The sequence below is a fragment of the Melospiza melodia genome, chromosome 1, assembly GCF_035770615.1.
Source record: "Melospiza melodia melodia isolate bMelMel2 chromosome 1, bMelMel2.pri, whole genome shotgun sequence".
NCBI classification, from domain to species: Eukaryota; Metazoa; Chordata; class Aves; order Passeriformes; family Passerellidae; genus Melospiza; species Melospiza melodia.
The window spans coordinates 50114437-50131951 of record NC_086194.1 but is presented as its reverse complement, the minus strand read 5'-3'; the positions used below and the strand labels follow the sequence as shown (position 1 = coordinate 50131951).

The window sequence follows — 17515 nt, the reverse complement described above, 5'->3', positions numbered from 1 at the left end:
TCTTGCTGCTTCTTACTGGATATTTGCTAAAACTGGAAGTGGCATCCCTGAGGATGTTCTTTCATCAGCCAACAGCTCTGTGTGTTACTGTTGTAATGTTAAGGCCGTTTCCTTTCCAGACTTTGCTCTTTTCATACCAGCTATAAACCAGGCTCTGCCACACAACTTCACTTAAGTCTTTCTGTTCAAACATGGGCTTTGCATCTCAATTTTTTTATATATTTAAGGAAGAGGGAACCTTAGAGTCATCCAGAAATATTTCTGTGTGTAAAGGTGTTGAGAGAGTAGTTAAGAATTGGAAAAGTACAAGGTTGTTGCAAATTCTAAGTCTTGCACCTGCAAGATAGCATGTCTTTAGGCTTAGTTGTAGTATGATAACAAATAGTGAAAGAGACATGAGAAAAGAGAGATGTAACCCCTAAGGAAAGGGGAAGAGCTGATGTTGTAGTGTGGCCAATGGACAGTGTAAATTACAGAATATTCATAAGCTTATTACTTGCTGTATAAGTGTCTGATGCTCTCTTCAATAAATGAAGCTTGCTGATCTCACATTGAGAGTCCCAAGTTTTCCCTGCACCCAACAAATGGCTCATCTCCGACATAAAGGCTGCTTGGGTGCAGTGGGATGATCATCCCTTTCTGTCATCAGAAAATTCCCTGTCTTCTACAAAACAAATTCTTCTTAACTTGTACACTCTTTGCAAATGATCTGAATTCTCCCAGAGTTTAAAGCATGCAGTTTCTCAGTCCCATGTAGTGCTCTTTTCCAGCATAGCCTTGTCTGGTTATCTTCTTGCCTGCCCCTTTACCGTGAGCAGTAGCCAAACCCAAAAGGTGAACACAGCTCCTTTTCCAAGATCCAACATTCCAAGTGGAGCAGGTGGGGGCACACAGGGGAGCACAAGGGCACAATGGAACAATAGTGGCCAGAGCAATGATTTCAGCATCCCACAGCTGTCCCAACCCACTGCAAGGTTTTTCTCAAGGGGGGGGGATGATGACAAAAGAGGTTTGAAGGAAGACAATGAGATAGTTTTGCAGATGTTTACAGGGAGCTGGTCCTATGTGTGAGGAGCAGCATGGAGAAAGCACAAAGGTGCTTGTGTGACCACATTAGCAACTGGGTGACAGGGTTGGCATCACTCACAGCAGCACGGAGCCTGGAGTTGATATCACAAGGGTTACTTGAGAGGATGGTCAAACTCTGCTAAAGTCATTCCTTCTAAAAAGAACAATTTGGTGTACATCAAATATGCATCACCTCTGCCACATTTCACTTCAACCATATTTTCATCCCCACTCCTGCCACTGACAGTTTATCAGAATGACCCCCTGTGCTGGGAACTTACTGTTTCTCAGTAAATGCCATCAGCTTACCCTTGCTTTTCTTGGAAATCAGATGCAAAAACTCACTGTGGGCATCAACAATCTCTTTCGGGGGTTCCCAAATTTCTTTATGTAATCTTTATGTAATTTCTTTATGTAATCTTTATGTAATTTCTTTATGTAATCCCAAATTTCTTTATGTACCTATTAGTAACAATTTACTTTTTGCCTCCAGAATTCATCTTCGTTTGTGGGTTCTGGAACTTCAATATTGAGAAATTTAAGCACCAGCATAAATTGGAATGTTTTTGGTTTTCAGAATCATCTGGGATATATCAGCGTGCCTAGCAGCCTTGTCTACACTTGTTAAAAAAACACCAAAACCAAACCAAATTTAAAGTAAAATGAGGTTTAAATGAAGTTATTTGAATACAAATGTTGTATACTGATAGATATACAACAGGGTGGTGTGTTGCAGCTGGAAACCTGTGTTACAGTCAGCTACAGTGCTGAGTAAGCGACATGCTTCAGCCATCTCCATTAGATTGGTGCCAGATATATTCCTTTCCATAAAGTATGTTCTGTGAGCACCAAAATTGGTTCTGCCAGATCAGTAGAGCTGTTTGAACTCACTAAACTGCAGCAAAGACAAAAGACAATACAATTTATTAGCTGCAACCAATGTCTTTGCAGCAGTTGGCTCTTGTAGTGAGCGATTACTACAAAGATTAATCCCTTAATATTCCCCCTTTCTCTCTCAGCAGCAGAAAAATTGAAGGCAAAACTTTAAATGTTGCAAGACAATGATGACTCTGTGTTATTTCAGAAGTATAGCAGTGCTGACCTTCATCCTTTACACAAAAAGCATCATATTGGTCATTCACAAAGGGATCGGTTTCAATTCTAACATCAATGGCTTTCACGCTCTGCTGTTTGCTGCCCGTCTTTCTGCATATAATTGTCCTAAAATAAAGAAGAAGAAGAAAACAATAATCAGAAATCTTCTGGAGTTGTACATGCAGGTGAAATTTGGAGATTTTTTTATCAGAGTAGTCAGGCTTTAGCCTTAGCTGTTTCAGCATTGGCACGTAAAGCAGTAGTGTGGGAAGATCTATGAAAAAAAGCCAAGGGAGAAATAGAAGTAATTAGAAAAATGTTTGCTGTAGATCAGTTCAAGGCATAGGGAGCAATAAAGGATGTTTATCTTATTATGTTCTGTAATACTTCTAAATATCAGACCTATACCCAGAGTAATTGAGTCAATATTTTTCTCTCACAGTTCAGCAATATATATTCCCAGCGATGGCACCTGGATAGAAATGAATGGGAAACTCAAGATTTGATCTGAAATTTTATAAATTATTAGCATTTACATTAAAGAACCATTAAGGTTGTATATTTAACTGCTCAAAAGCTAACACAGTCAAACTTAGAAAATTCAGCTTGGGTCCATGGAAGAAAAACAGCTTTTCTTTTTTTTTTTTTTTTTAATAACAATTTCACACTTTTGAGTAAACTCCAATTCTTCTGGTTTGGTACTCAGCTGTACCTAATCTGTTGCCCCTGATAGCCTTGAAGAAAGGTATTAGATCTGTATGGGGTTTTACAACCCTGTAGATGCTGATGATGAAGAGTTTGCTAATTATCTCTTCTCTCAGCTGTACTGCCTGCTTAAAACTAGCAAATGGAAGAGAGCTTGTTGTAGAAAACATTGGTTTTACTGTTAGATTGAAGGTTACAAAGGCTGGGAAAGTAATTTCTGGGCAAATTTTTGCAGCTGGATATTAATGGTGTGGGTTTATATTTTTGTGGACAGCAAGCTTGTAGAAGTGTTGCACAGTCAGCTATTCTAGTGAAAGGAAGATAAAAACACTTTCCACAGAACGAATCCTTCCAGTGGAGGAAATTTATAATTTTGTATTTTGCAATGGTTGAACTAATGGGCTATCAGTCCTCCAATAAATCTGAGGAATAAAATAAGATAAAATAAAATCCAATAATACAAAAGACTCCAAAATAAAGAAAATAAAATGCCCATTAACTGAGAGCGAAAAAGATCCAGTGGAAACCCAGTATTTGATCATGTACTTAAATGTTATCTAGAGATTTACAGAAATAGGCTGAATTATGGTTGTACAGACTATTTTCATTTGGGCATGTGTTAGCTTTTGAGTAGTTAAATATGTGACTTTACTGTTCTTTTAATACAAACAAACAAAGTCAACATGAAACGAGCCGTATGGTGGTGGTCACGCATATGCACCAGAATGGTTCCTGCCACACTTCTCCTCTGGAAAACAACATGATGTCATTCCCTGCTGAAAGCCCCTTTACTTGATTTAAAACCAAATTTGTTTCCTTTGTATAGAAAGTTCCACTTGATTTTTTGAGGGGGAAAAAATAATCCCTTCAAAAAAGTCCCTTTTTAAGAACAAGATTGTCCCCACAAGTTTTAAATCCAGTTCTCTCATAATTTAATGGATTTAAAGTCTGAGACCTCTAAGTCAGTAATTAAGCACTTAGACAAAAGCAACTTGACCTGCTAAAATAAGTTCAGATGAGTGGGAGGATCAGGACATGAATTAGAAATTTTCTATATGTATATAATGTTCACATATTGTTCCACTGGGTTTTACAAGGTCTAAGAGAATGAGACACTTATGCTTCCCTTCAAAAATTAATTATCTTGATCTTTCCAATAATTACTCAGTTGCTTAGATATCTGGATCAGTTATGTCTTCCAACACTAACTAAACAAATAATTACATGACTGCAAAAAAAACCAAAAAAAAGGTGCTTTGTGTCTGTAATTTTGTACTTTAGGCTTCAAGCTTTCTCTTTCTCTCAAAAAAAAAAAAAAAAAAAAAAAGAAAAGAAAAGAAACCAACAAAAGAAAACAAATTTGTTTTGAAGACTGTCACCAACACACAATTCTGGTCTCTGAAAATCAGTCCAGACATTTTTTAAAGTCTCGCCTTGAATTTTCTGATTTCTAATTCCAATTTCTATGTTTATCTATTTTGCTTCTGCCCAAAACACTGTAATTTCTTTATCAGTTCTTCATCAGGCTACAAAGTTATCTGTGGGTGACACATCCTTGGTACAATGAGATCATTGCCAAAAAACAGGATACCTTCATGAGTAATATCACATATTTAAAGTGTTAGTTTTCTCACCTTTTGTTTTGAAATATGGTACAATAAATTGCAAGTTTGTAGCTGATAGATTTTAGCAATTAGCTAATTCATTTTAAGAACCTATCTCAGGTGCTATCCAGTGTGACCAAACTTAAAAAGGTGTACCTTGCATGTAGTTTCAACATTATACTAAAAGACAGGCTTTAAATTAAGATCTTTTATGTGTATTTACATGGATCTGCTACTTAGGACTTTAATTTGGATTTCTGTAATATTGAAATTTATGTGATTAAAGCTGTAAACATCCTAAAGCAATTCTTCTGAAATGAAAGAAATCTTGCCAGACACACTGCTGGGTCAATGATTGGACTTGATTATTTCAGATGTCTTTTCATACCTTAATGATTCTGTGATTCTATAAAACTGAAGGAAGAAAAGATCTATTTAATCTCTTTCATTCCTTCTTCTCTGACAGTGGTTTCCTACCTGAAGCTCAGTCCTGCAAGCTCTAAACACCCTCAGTAAGGTGTTACTGCTGCTGATGGCTACAGCTTCAAGAGTGCTCAGCATTTCTCAGTAGCGAGTTGATCAGACCTGCAATGCCCATGCCATAGAAATAGTCTCTTTGCAGTCAGTGGGATTTCAGGTATGACTAAAAATACACATTAACAGTCTCTTTTCTGAGTTCTTGAGGGTTGCCCTAAATCTTAAAATGCTAGCTTTTAATCCATAATTAGAGCTTAAATACACAGGTGCACTTTTGTCACAGTTTTAAAAGGTAGAGTGTGATGCTTTTAAATGTTACAATTTTCATGATTGAAAAATGGCTACCAATTCAGAATTCATCATATCTTGAAATTTCTTCAGCAGCAGCACAGCTGTGCTGAAATAAGAGACAAAAAAATTGTACAGCTGTTCTACTCTTTCCAGCACCCTGCTGAGAGGTGTTGCTGCCTGGTTTGTTTCTTGACTGTTTTGAATTATTGCCCTGGGGCATGCATCATGGCTGAGAGAATGTCACAAACTTTGTACTTTTTAAGGGATACATCCACCTACACAGCCATTCAGAAGAATGCAGTCATGTACATTCAATTCTATTTATGGATAATTTCATGCATTAATTGAACTTAAGCTCATTTCTCAGTATATAATGTCATCTGATGCTCAGAGCAGTGTAGTGCTTGATTTTGTGCCTTTTAGTTAAGAAACAGATTTGATTTCATTTTCCTTCTGTGGAGATTTCTGATGAAGGCAGGCGTGCTCAGAAGAAACATACTGAGTTTGGACAGCATATCACCCATAACAATTGTCTGTGATCCACATCTGCCTGGAACATCTGTGCATCCCTGAAAATTACTCTTACATGGCCATGAACTCACAAGCTCAGCATAAAAACCAATCAGAAACACTATCACCATAGACCATGAAAGTACCACATGTTATCCAGCAAGATAAAGATGTGGTTGGTGGTGTTGACAGCAGCCCCTGCTCTCTGATGAAAAATTGGAAGGTGCCTAAAGGTGTCTCCATTGTTTCTTTGACAAAATACTGAGAATCTTCTTAGTCTACTTCTACCCAGCTTGGAAGGACAAACTGGGTAGATGCCTCTTCTCCTCCAAAAGAGAAAGCAGGAGATCAGGAATTCTGCACTCTGTTGAACCTCAGCTTAACTCCTGCTGTTCAATACAATTCATCCAACTAAGAACAATTAACGCTCCTTCTTCTGTGCCCACCTTGGAAAATGATCAGAGCTTGGCCAAGCTGATCATTGTTTTCCTGTGCCATGACTCAGATATTGCAGATATCATGTGCACACACAGAGAGAAATTCTAATATGTGGCACAGTAAAGTATGAACCAGACTTCTCAGAAGCCTTCTGCTTACTCTTGTGCTGCTTAAATTTTTTTCTAATGTATTATGTAATGAATGAGTAACTGCTATATTTTGCTCCACTCTCAAAGATGGAAATAGCAGAAAAGCTGGCATGAATAGTACTTATTTTACAATATGCCATAATATAATACGTATTAATAAACATATGATAATTATAGGCCTGAACTGCTGTAATTATAGTTAATGTCATAAATTGTATGTATGTATGTATCTATGTACATATAAGAAAGGATTTTTTAATAAAGACATAGTATTTTTATATAAATGATAACCCTTTTTATATAGTAGTATCCACTGATAATTTTGCTTTCTAAGAAAATCACAAGGCAATTTTGTAATACTCGAAAATGTTTCGGTGAGTCCAAGTTAAAATATATGGATTTGACAGCTGAGTTTATATGATAAAGTGTGATCCATCAGAAAACAGTAGGTGTGACAATTTTTGTAGTTGCTACTTTATCCACCAGTTGATTTTAGGTTTTGTAGTCTTAGTCAATACATTCACTGAACTGAAATTCACTGAACTGAGTCAGAATGGTCTTATGACATTGATTCATAGTAGTATGAGCTTGCAATATATTCAGCTCAGAAGAACATCAGGAACAATGTGTTTGTTGAGGCACTCTGAAAGTCTGGTTGATAACACACTGTAAGAAACCTTCCCCTAATTAGAAAGTTTAAAACTTCACTACTTTTCTTGGTAAAGATCAATCTCTAACATGTTGTGCTTTTTTTTTTTTTTTTTTTAATGGGTCAGTTTTACTGTTTGTGTTTCAGTAACTAGGTAAGAGAAAAAAACCAACAGTAGTCTGGGAGCCAAACTAGGGGGTTTTTATTCTTAGTCTTTCCCCTCTGTATTTTGGGAAACTGCAAATTACAAAGCTGGCTCTGATGAGAAATAAAATATAAATGACATGTTCATGATTACCGAAGGGAAGAAAATTTCCCTGAAAAGTCATGAAGGGGAGTGCAGGTGGGCTTTGGAAAGTCCATTGCCTGGGAACTATAGAGGCTAATTTTGGCTGGATGTGTCCCAAAGAAAGCAGCTGCTAAGTGTGACATGAAGACATTCCAACAGCAATACTGCCACTGGAAATGTCAAAAGGAGGTCTTACCAAGGCAGAACCAATATCCTTTAGATTCTTAAAAATATACACCAAAATGCAGCCTTTTGTGCTTAAAATTGTACGTATGACTACTGAAATAGTAAGGCCTCTGTTCATTAAATAAATATGGCCCATTCATGCAGGCTTTCATACTGTAGCCTAGTATGAAAGATTTTATATGGCCATTTTACTCTAACATCACTAGGCACATATAATTTGAGCATTCTGAGTGTGTGCAAAGGAGTACATGTTGCTTCCTGGCCTGGACCAGTTGTGTGCTCAATGACATGTCAAGCATCACTAGAAAGGTGGTTTTACCCAATTTCACTTTACAGGCTCCAGTTTAATCCATGGCTTTTATAACAGAGGTTACTGATTAGTTACCAAAGGGTTTAAAAAATTACAAAATATTTTTTGAATGCTGTTAATTTACAAAGCAGCTCCATTCTCAGAGGAAAGGCTTTCAGATAAAACAAAGCATTACAGTGATTCTAGAAAAACAAAAGGCAAAGTACATTAACTTCTTTTGAAAAGTAGAAAATCAACCTCATTAGAACTGTTTGGCAAGTTACAATCCTGGTATTAGAGCCTCTTGTGCATCTGGAAAGAATAAGTATATCCCACTTCTGTCTTCATTTGTTCAGTTAAACAAATTATCACCTTTAAACCCCTTTTGATAAAAGAAGTGCCTCTTTTGTCTAATCCTAGTCTGAGCCCAGACCTCCTGAGTTTGGATGCAAAGAATTGCATTACACTATGGCAGGTGGCGTCTCACTGCTGCCTCATTCAAGCTCTTCAGTACTGCCCTCCTCTGGAATTGCTGCTGGATGTCTTTTAGGATGATCACATTCATTTTTCTCACAAATTTTAGGTGAGTTATTTCACTTTTTGACAAGCCCGCTGCTGTCCTGTGTTCTGTGACTGCACCCAGCGCTTTCTCCTGCTGTGCCTTTCTAGCTGGTTTAAGGCAGAAATTCCTCTTAGCCTTCATAAAATACTGTTGCATTGCACGTCATTTCTATTACACCATCTCTAAAGTCAGGCTTGTCTTCCTGTTCAATATTCTGCTTTTCCTTGGTCTTATGAAAGATTTCTAACCTTCTGGCATCAATTAATTTCACTAGCAAACCCATGCCTTATGTGCCAAAGCTTGCTAAAGTTTTGCTAAATCCCTTGAGTTCGTTACAAAACACCTTCCAGTAAAAATACAATCTAAAAGTGCGAGTCATATCTCACTTAGCAAATGGCAACTCTAGGACTGTGATGCTACAGTCCAGCAGATGGTGGTTTGGGTGCTTGTCCTAGAAAATACAAAAAACATATGTATTTTCTTTTGTGCAGTGCTTTTCCTCAAAAAAGTACATTTTCTAAAAAGTTATTCAGTGATTAGGCTGTCTCTTTCACTAGAAACATAGCTGTCATACTTTGTCCATGCTGCTGTCCCAAGTTGTGCTAAGAAAAGATTTGCTTCTCTCCTCCCAAATCTAATGGAAAGTGGCTCATGGTTACATTGCTCAGTGATATCATCCCTTGGACTAAGCTGGCCATGCCCTTTTCCTAAATTCAAGTTTCCTGACTGAGCTTTATGTAGAAATCCCTATTCTTGAAACACAATTACTTTGTTTTTACCTTGCATGAGAAGATTGACAAGAAGCAGCTTGACAAGAAGACAAAGTAATGACACGAGCTATGAGCTGTGGGACTGGAGTTTATGACATGAAGGCATTCTGTAGCCCAAGACCTCCTCAGACAATTTCATGAGCAACTTCAGCATTTTGATTTGGACCATGCCCTGTCAGTTTTGTCTGGATTTTTCTCCTGAAGGGAATTACTTGACCTGCCTCAAAGACATGCGTGGGAGCAAATTCATGTGCATTATCACCAGTCAGCAGAGCACAGCCTTGAAATAAAACCAAGAGCTTGCCAAAGTGACGCATCACCAGAACTGCTTCTCTGCAAAGAGCTAGAGGGCCTGTTTTAGTGTGCACACCTGGATGCATTTCAAGGGACCCACAAGCCCAGGGCTTTACAAATACAGATGAGAGGACTGGCAAGGGTTAGCAACTGACCCTTTATTTAATTCCTTGGATAGTGCTTTTTTTCTTTCCCAGGAAATGTGCTTTTATTACCATACTGTCAGGTACTGGGCAAGTCCCACACAGTAGGCAGAAAAAGAAGTAGGTAGTCTTGTGAAATGCCATATTTGACTCTTATTTACATTTCCCACTGGTGTCATCTGCAGTGAGGGCCCTGTTGTGTTTGACACTGTAGAAACATTCAAAAGCAGGCAGCGCAAAACCCAAAGAGCTAACAAAAGGAAGGAAAAATAGAGACCAAGTAATTTTCCTGGTAACAAACACCTGGTCTGTGGGCAGTCAAGAAAAGAAACCCTGTCTTCTGACTCTCACAGCAGAGCTTATTCTAGCTTACTCTGCTTGCTCACTCCAGACTTATACCCTCTGGAATAAATGCTCCAGGGACTGGGTAGGAACCAGCCCAGGGATTTCACACAAAGGAGCAGGTTGACAGCCCTGCGGGAAGTCTGTCATGGAAGAAAAATTCTGTGTAGAGCTTCAAAGCTGTTATAGAAGAGAAACATGGCTCCATCTCTTTGCAGGCAAATACGGAACAGGATAGGGAATAGAACAGCTTCAGCTTTTCCATCCTACAAAAGCACTGGAAATGAGTAAATTTGCTGTGGGAATATTAATACAAGGTGTTGAGGATGTTTAACAATTTCTAAAATAAATGGCTGTTTGCACAGGGTAGATATTAATACCAATTGTGTCATGTTCACTTCCTAAATTTCAAAAATCCCAGAAAAGAAGTCAAGACCCTACAGGACATGCTGCCCAGTGCTGGAAGACTCAACACAAAGTTTTCCAGCATGACATCTGAATTCAAAAGATAGCAGTGAGAGCCTTTCAGAGAACTGTGCCACCTTTTTTTCATTTATATTCTGGCAGATCACTTGATGGTTTTACTGACTCACTTGTCTGACATGCAAGTAAGTCATAAGAGTGTCATTTTTAGTATAAATAGCTATTAGGGCTCATCTGACAAATGAGACTTGCCTAACGACGTTTCATTTCCTGAAATGCAACAATGTGTAATGTTTTATAAGTTACACATGTCAGGACTGACTTGTAAAGGGCTTACTTCTGGGAGAAGTTATCCTGCCTACTTGTCAGTGGCTCTTCTCAAAATGTTCCCAAGCCCCTGGATTGCCAGGGACATGTCTGTGTGAAGAGCTCTGAACCCTCAATTGGGTTGGCCTGAACAACTGCAAGGGAAAGACAAGAACATGCCCTTATTCCTGTGAAAGAAGTTCTGTTTCAGGCTGCTCAAACCACAAAACCACCCAGTTTATTGTGTCTTAGGATTTACTGGCAGGGATCTATTTGTTTAAGCAATTTCCATTCTGCATCACTTGAAATGATTCATATTCATCAGGACCTGCTGCTTGGGCTAGCCTAGTTTGCAGGGACTGAAGTGGGCATGTTTAAATATGGATGATCTGCATTTACATGAGAGTCATCAGAAATTTGACAGTCACGCAAACTGGACTGGCTCTTAAGTCCAAATGCTCCTCTTTGCCCACAGGAGAGCTATAGCCCAGGGAGCAAGCAGTATAAAATGCTCACACTGACTCAGGGATGTGCCTCTGCCATAACAGGAGAAACTCCCACTGGTTTACAGGCTATGATTTGGCTGTAAAAATAATAATAAGGACAAAATAATCAACAGTGATGGATATATTTACCAGGAGTGGGATTGTAATTACTCACTAAAACCATAAATAGCCATCAGAAGTGAACAAATCACAGACTTGTGCAAAACCTGGAGAATGGATTTAGCAGTGAAAAAGTCCTTACATGTCTGCTAGAGCTCCTGTTCAGTTTTAAATCTAAGTGGTGAAAGGAAGGCTGAAGCATGTCAGAAAATCTGCAACACTGTAATGGCTTCAATCACATCATTTGTTTGTGTTTACTTCTACTGCCAATGTCTAATCCATTTTTCCTCAGGGCAAAGATTGGGATACCTTCCAGGCAACAAATAAATAAACCAAACCTCATTCATCTTGAAATCAAGAACTTTTATCATGTTCCCTCCTATTTGTCTCCTTTCTGATGTACACAGTCCAAGAGAATACAGGAGAGTTTTCAGCTGAACCTCTGTGATCTGCATTGGATGCCTGTCAGCTGCTGGGAGGATTCCAGGGTTTTAGATCCAGCTCATAAATTCCTGAAAATTTCTGGACCTGCCATATGTGGGGAGGTCACCTATTATTCAAAGATGTGGAGCTTCATCAAGATAAATACACAAGGTGTACCCAGCAAAGAGTCCTTTCTTTTGGAAATATTATTTTCCATACTTTTCTAACTTGTGGGCATGCTGTGAAGCCTGCTTCTCCCTCTCTCTATATCAACTGATGTGTAGAGTTTTTTCTGTGTACCAGCTATCCTTTATCCCTGCTGTCATGTTTCCAGTTATCAAGTAAATGCCCAAAGTATTGAATCGGTACATTTTAAAAAATAAATAAATAATTTAGTAAAATAATTGGAGTCCCTTGTTAATGGATTTTCTATTACTTTAGTCATTCTTGAGCTCTTTTTTGAGACAGTTTTAGTACCTTTCCCAAGACACTGTAACAATACATATAATACTCCAAAGGAGGCTATTACACTGACCTACGTGAATATATCTTTTTCATATTTTTCATGCCATTCCATGAACACTCTAGAAATTTCTTTGTTTGCTGAACATTTGTTTGTTTGTTTGTCTGTTTTTTACTACAGCTGCAGTCAGACAGAGGTTTTCTTTGTGCTCTCCATAGCAATGCCATCATATCATTCCTGACCTGGCAGAGGTAAATCAGACCCTGTAAAGATATTTTCAAGTAGATTGGATGTTCCTCCTGCATGTATTATCATTGAACTCCTTTCGGCATCATTTCACCCTTTCATCTAAATTTCTCTGTAAATATCTGTATTGGAGCTGAACTTGTTCAACTTAAACAGCTTTGTCCCATTTGCACTCTTTGAGCTCAATTGCTCAGCTCCTTCTCCAGAGCTGCATTAACTTACAGTTAAAACAGATTCGCCTTTTCAGGCAGTACACAATTCCTATTTTTCCCCAGAGTCAAAAATACCCAGTTCAACGAACCAAGTAACACACATTCTGGTGCTTGCCCAGCCATGGGTAAAATAGCCCCAGAGTATAAAATTCCAGCTCTGAAGAGCTTTTCTCTCTGGTGAAGCTTTCCAGTGAAGGTCAGACCTGGTGACTGCACAACAATGGTGTGCTGATGTTCCCCCACAAGGTTCTTTCTGATAAATAGTTTAGAAACTTTCATGCTAAGGACAGGTTTATTGGGGGAATGGAGTACAGCAAGTTAGAATGGATGAAAAGTCTTCATTTCCTTCCCATGTTTACGATGTGTTTTTATCACTGTGTTTTTATCCCAATTTTGATATTGAAAATATTCAGTCCACAGCTGATCTATTAATAGTCACAGCTCCAGTGCCTGTAGCAATTAAATGAGGATCTCACTGGACTAACTAATGGTATTGCTTAGATAAAAAAGCCATGATTTCTTCTCCTACCCATCCTTACTTCCAGAATACAGAGGTTGTATAAAAGACCCTGTACAACAACTTTGCCATGGCATTCTTACAGTTATATGGTTTTCCTGGCTTGTCAGCCTGCAAGACATCCCAGCAACTGTCTTGGGAAAAAAGATTTTTGGGGTTTAGATCCCTGTCTTTTATCCTGTGACATTTCTGGATTTTCTTTGTATATAAAAATAAATTTTCAAACAATTTTTTCACCTGGAAAAAAATATAATCAGTGAAAATGGTTGCTTTTCCTTGAGATAGCTTAAATGTAATATTTCATTAAAAGTAGTAATTTTCTGTCCTTTGGAAATTTTATTGCTAAAAATACAGAAACACCAATGCTTGCTTTAAAAACTGACAACTGTCACAAAATCTAATAATATGCTAAAGTTTGGAAACTTTTTTTTCCATAAAACAAAGCTTAATCCTCATTGAACATTGAAAATAGACTTGATATACTGTTTTTGGGCAATTCCTGTATGGCCCCAGCTTCAGTGACATCAGACATTCCCTCAGCACTAGGGAAGACATTCCCTCCATTTACATTCCTGCTTTAAATTAGGATCTACAGAGGCAACAGTGCTTCATGCAAGGAAAAGCTCAGCCTAGTGCCGCGCTGAGTCGCCTGAGCTACCTCAAACACATTGAGGGACAATGTCAGTTCCCTGGTGGGCTTTCCCAACAAACTCTGTAGCACATGTGGGTAGTCATCTCTAAGTGCCTCTGTGCCCTTTTGAACACGCCTATTGTCTGCTCAGCCAGGCCTCAATATCTTAGACAGACACGTGGTTCCCATGAGAAGTTTTGTTTGCTGAGCTTCTGAAGGACTGGAAAACAGCAGAGTCGGTGGGAGCACTGACACCAACTCCAGCACTGTGTCCTCAGCAAGGACATGTGTCCTGCAAGGCTCTTTAGGGCTCAGCACCCCACTACAGGCCAGGGGGACAGGAGCCACAGTGATGTAACACAGCAGGAAAGAAGAGAAGGAAATTGCATCAAATCTGTGAAATCATAATGTGAGACTGATGAATACTTGCGCACCTGCAATATTAGCTGTAAAAAACTAATTCTTGGGGGAGAGTGGCCATTTAGCTGCATGTCATGGTGATTGAATTGTGGCCAGTGTTTTTCAGCAAATTTTAGTCAAGGTGGAAAACTTGCTTGACAAGCATCATTCTTAGCTCCCAGAAGGTGTTATGCTGTTGTCCTTACCCAGCAGAGCCACTGGCGAGCCATCCTGTGGTGCAGCCAGCAAAAGAACAGTCCAGAACAGCCCTTTTCAGCTCTTCTGCAGTTGCTAGGCGAGCACTCAGGTCAACACAGGCTTTCTCAGCTTCAGCTAAATCCAGACCCTGAGAGTTGTTCTTGGACTCAAGTGCAAACACTTTGCCTGCAACACCAAGAAAGGACATGTCATCCATCATGGAATTGTACTCAATACATATTAAACAGAAATATTGCAAATTATCACCAAATAAAGCCTTCCTGCTTTTACTAAGGTTCTTTTAATGGCCCACCTTTTTTTTTTTTTTTTTTTTTTTTTTGGAAAGTCTAATTTAATCAGGACTGTAAATATCCTCCTTGTGTTAGCTTTTCTTTTAATTTTGTCCACCGCAGAAAAAGCAAGAATGGCACTAGTCATTCCTGACTCAGAGGGGAAGCTTGCCTTGCCTCTGTAGGTCTGTGCTTCAGATCTGGAGAGATAAAGCATGATACTCTCTCATATGCACATATAAAGTTAAAATCACAAAGAACAGCTCCTGTAGGCTACTAATGCTGGAATCCATTCCTAAACATTTTACAGTTACTGTCTAACAGCTACATCCATAAAGTAAGCACATGCCTGAAAGCCAGTTTTGCAGCCCTGCCTTTCACATCAGAAATAGATTTACACTTACTGTCTAAAATCAAAATTATGTCATTCCATGACATCTGGTGTCTAAATGCAGACTGCTTCATTATCATGTCTTTTTGGAAAGAGATATAGAGTTTTTATTAATGGAAGGCTTTTTATTTTTGTTGAATGAGCATGAGAACATATTTAGCATAACATTTTTTGTGTTATTTTTATTTTCAGTTCAGTTTATTTTACTTTAATTTATCTAATACCAGGAAAGCTGAAAGGGTGCAAGTTAGAGGTTTTGGCAACTGGGAACAGGTCAGTTGGGGTTTTGGCAATGAAGTTTGAGAAGTTACTGGGTTATGGAATGAACATATTAGCTGGGTGCTCCAGTAAAAGAAATAAACAATGAGACACTTTGCAGCTGACATTTAATTTGACATAACTATCTTTTTTTCTATCACATCTGAGGGATGTGATAACATCCCCCAGAATTCCTCCTAGATTTCAAAGGTACAGACTGAGATGGCTTGCAGTTGCAGGAAGAAATTTTTTAAGCACCACTCATTCAGTAAATGCCTGGAAACTCTTATTTATGTCTTCTTTCCAAAGGGGATTCGTGGTAGTGGTTACAGGAATGCATAGCTTCCAGCACATACCCAGTGTTTGCTATGTAGCCAGCTTCACACTCACAGGAGATATTGACCAGTATTGGGAATTCTTCAGACTGATTCAGCCTGGTTCTGTACCAGGTGCCACTCTCACCACATACTCTTTCAACAAATTGGTAAAACTGATTCTAATCCTAAATACAGGGAATTTATACAGGGTAGATCTGCCCCCAACAGCTTTCTGTTCTCACCTGGGCACAACTACACCCACTAGAAGAATCACAGTCCTTACATCAAAAAATGTAGTTTCCCTCAAGCCAGCATGTAATTCGTGTTTACATTAGCTAACAAGGGTAGACATGTCCTAATGAGGACTCCTACCTCAGTGGGAATTCTACATGTGCCCAGCAGGAAGTCATCCTGACTTGGGAAAACGGCAATTCACATAAGCAGGACAAGCAGCTATGAGAAGGAGCAGAAATTCAGAGTACCCAGAGCGATTTTCCTGAGGCAGTTAACAGTAGCTGACCAAGGAATACAGCCAGAAACACTGGTCAGTGTGATAACCACTAGGTTACATTGTCTTTGGATTCTCCACTGTAATCAAAACCATTAAGTGTAATTAGAATGGGGGGGTTTTACACAAAGTAGTGAAAGCAGCAAGCCTCTACATCCCTGAGTACACAAACACCAGGATTCTTTACAATAAGTCCCAAATAATGCACAGGACACTAATGTGGTTCCTTTTTCCAAAGCCTCGACAGACACAGTGAAATGTGCATGGCCTAGGGAGAGAGACAATATAAACAGAGCGGTGATGGCTTTGAACAGCCATTCTTAAGTGGCAAAACAACTTTTGCTCCTAAAGGACAACAGGGATTAAGTGTAATGATTTACAGGTTCTGTCCCAGCTAAAAATTTGTCCACATTCTACATTTAGACTGTCAGGATTGAGGTGCACTGTCAAAGACATATGGGGCAAATTTGCATAACATCTAAATTAAATCGTGAATGTTATTTTGACATGGCATAACCCCTATTTTCTAGCTATTAGTATTTCACTTAAAAGCCTTAAAGAAAGGAAAATCATCAAGCTTTGAGTTCCATCTAGATACAATTAGTTAATGATTTAGTTGTTTTACCAGTGAGCAAAAGTTAGATTTTTAAAGGAGTTTAGCCTATCCAAGACAGGGGCTGAGACAGCTTCCCTTGACTACTGTTATGCTGTTTCCTAGTACTTAAGATACACTAACTTTTTTACTAGAAACTGTGGAGATGCTGCCAACACAGAGTGTTGTCCTTTGAAAAGGTATCTGGGATGATCAAATTATACAAACAAGTGAATTATAAGGTGAGCTAGGAAAGACTTACTGGTTAGGAAGTTACAGTGAATTACTTTATAGGAAATTCTGGTTAGACAGAATTTGGTTACAAGTGGGTAAAGAAGGCCAATCTGTTTACCAGACCAAGCTGTGATTTTTCTTCAAACTTTTAGAAGCTCTCTGGCTATCTGCCCAGTTTTCAAGATGTGCCCTTTGTTTTGTCTAATTTCTTACTTATAAAATATAATAGCAAGAAAAATTCACTTATCAAATGGTTGACCAATGGAATAGCTGAGTCCTCAACATCTTGAGATGTGTCCCATTACTGAGGGGCATTGACAGAGAAAAAATACAGGAAACAGGCTAGCATGGTAATAGGAAAACCACAAAACCACATGAAAACAGGGAATCCCCTTAAACAAAAAAGACTGCAACACTGAATTCTGCACCTTACAGTGCCATGGCTAACATACTCTAGATATGGATGTATTAAATTTTTCTCACTTTTAATCTCAAAAGTGGTATCATTTTCAGTCTAAGGGAATCTAAGGGTCCTGGATAATTATTTGTGACATTTTTATCGGTCCTACTTGCAATGAAATGTTTCCTAAAAAAGTATTGTCTCTTATACTTGATGACATAGCCGTCATTTTTTTTATAAT

At 38.5% G+C, this 17515-nt stretch overlaps 1 protein-coding gene across 1 annotated transcript in view; it reads right to left on the bottom strand.

Annotated features, from left to right (window-relative positions):
* The window catches only part of SUSD5 (sushi domain containing 5), a 39166-nt gene that overhangs the window by 16432 nt on the left and 5219 nt on the right, over positions 1-17515 (bottom strand). Inside the window, exons 2-3 of the mRNA XM_063177105.1 lie at positions 14293-14470; positions 2171-2289 (exon numbers count right to left, since the gene is read on the bottom strand). Coding sequence (XP_063033175.1) covers positions 2171-2289; positions 14293-14470 — 297 coding nt within the window. The remainder of the gene's footprint in view (positions 1-2170; positions 2290-14292; positions 14471-17515) is intronic.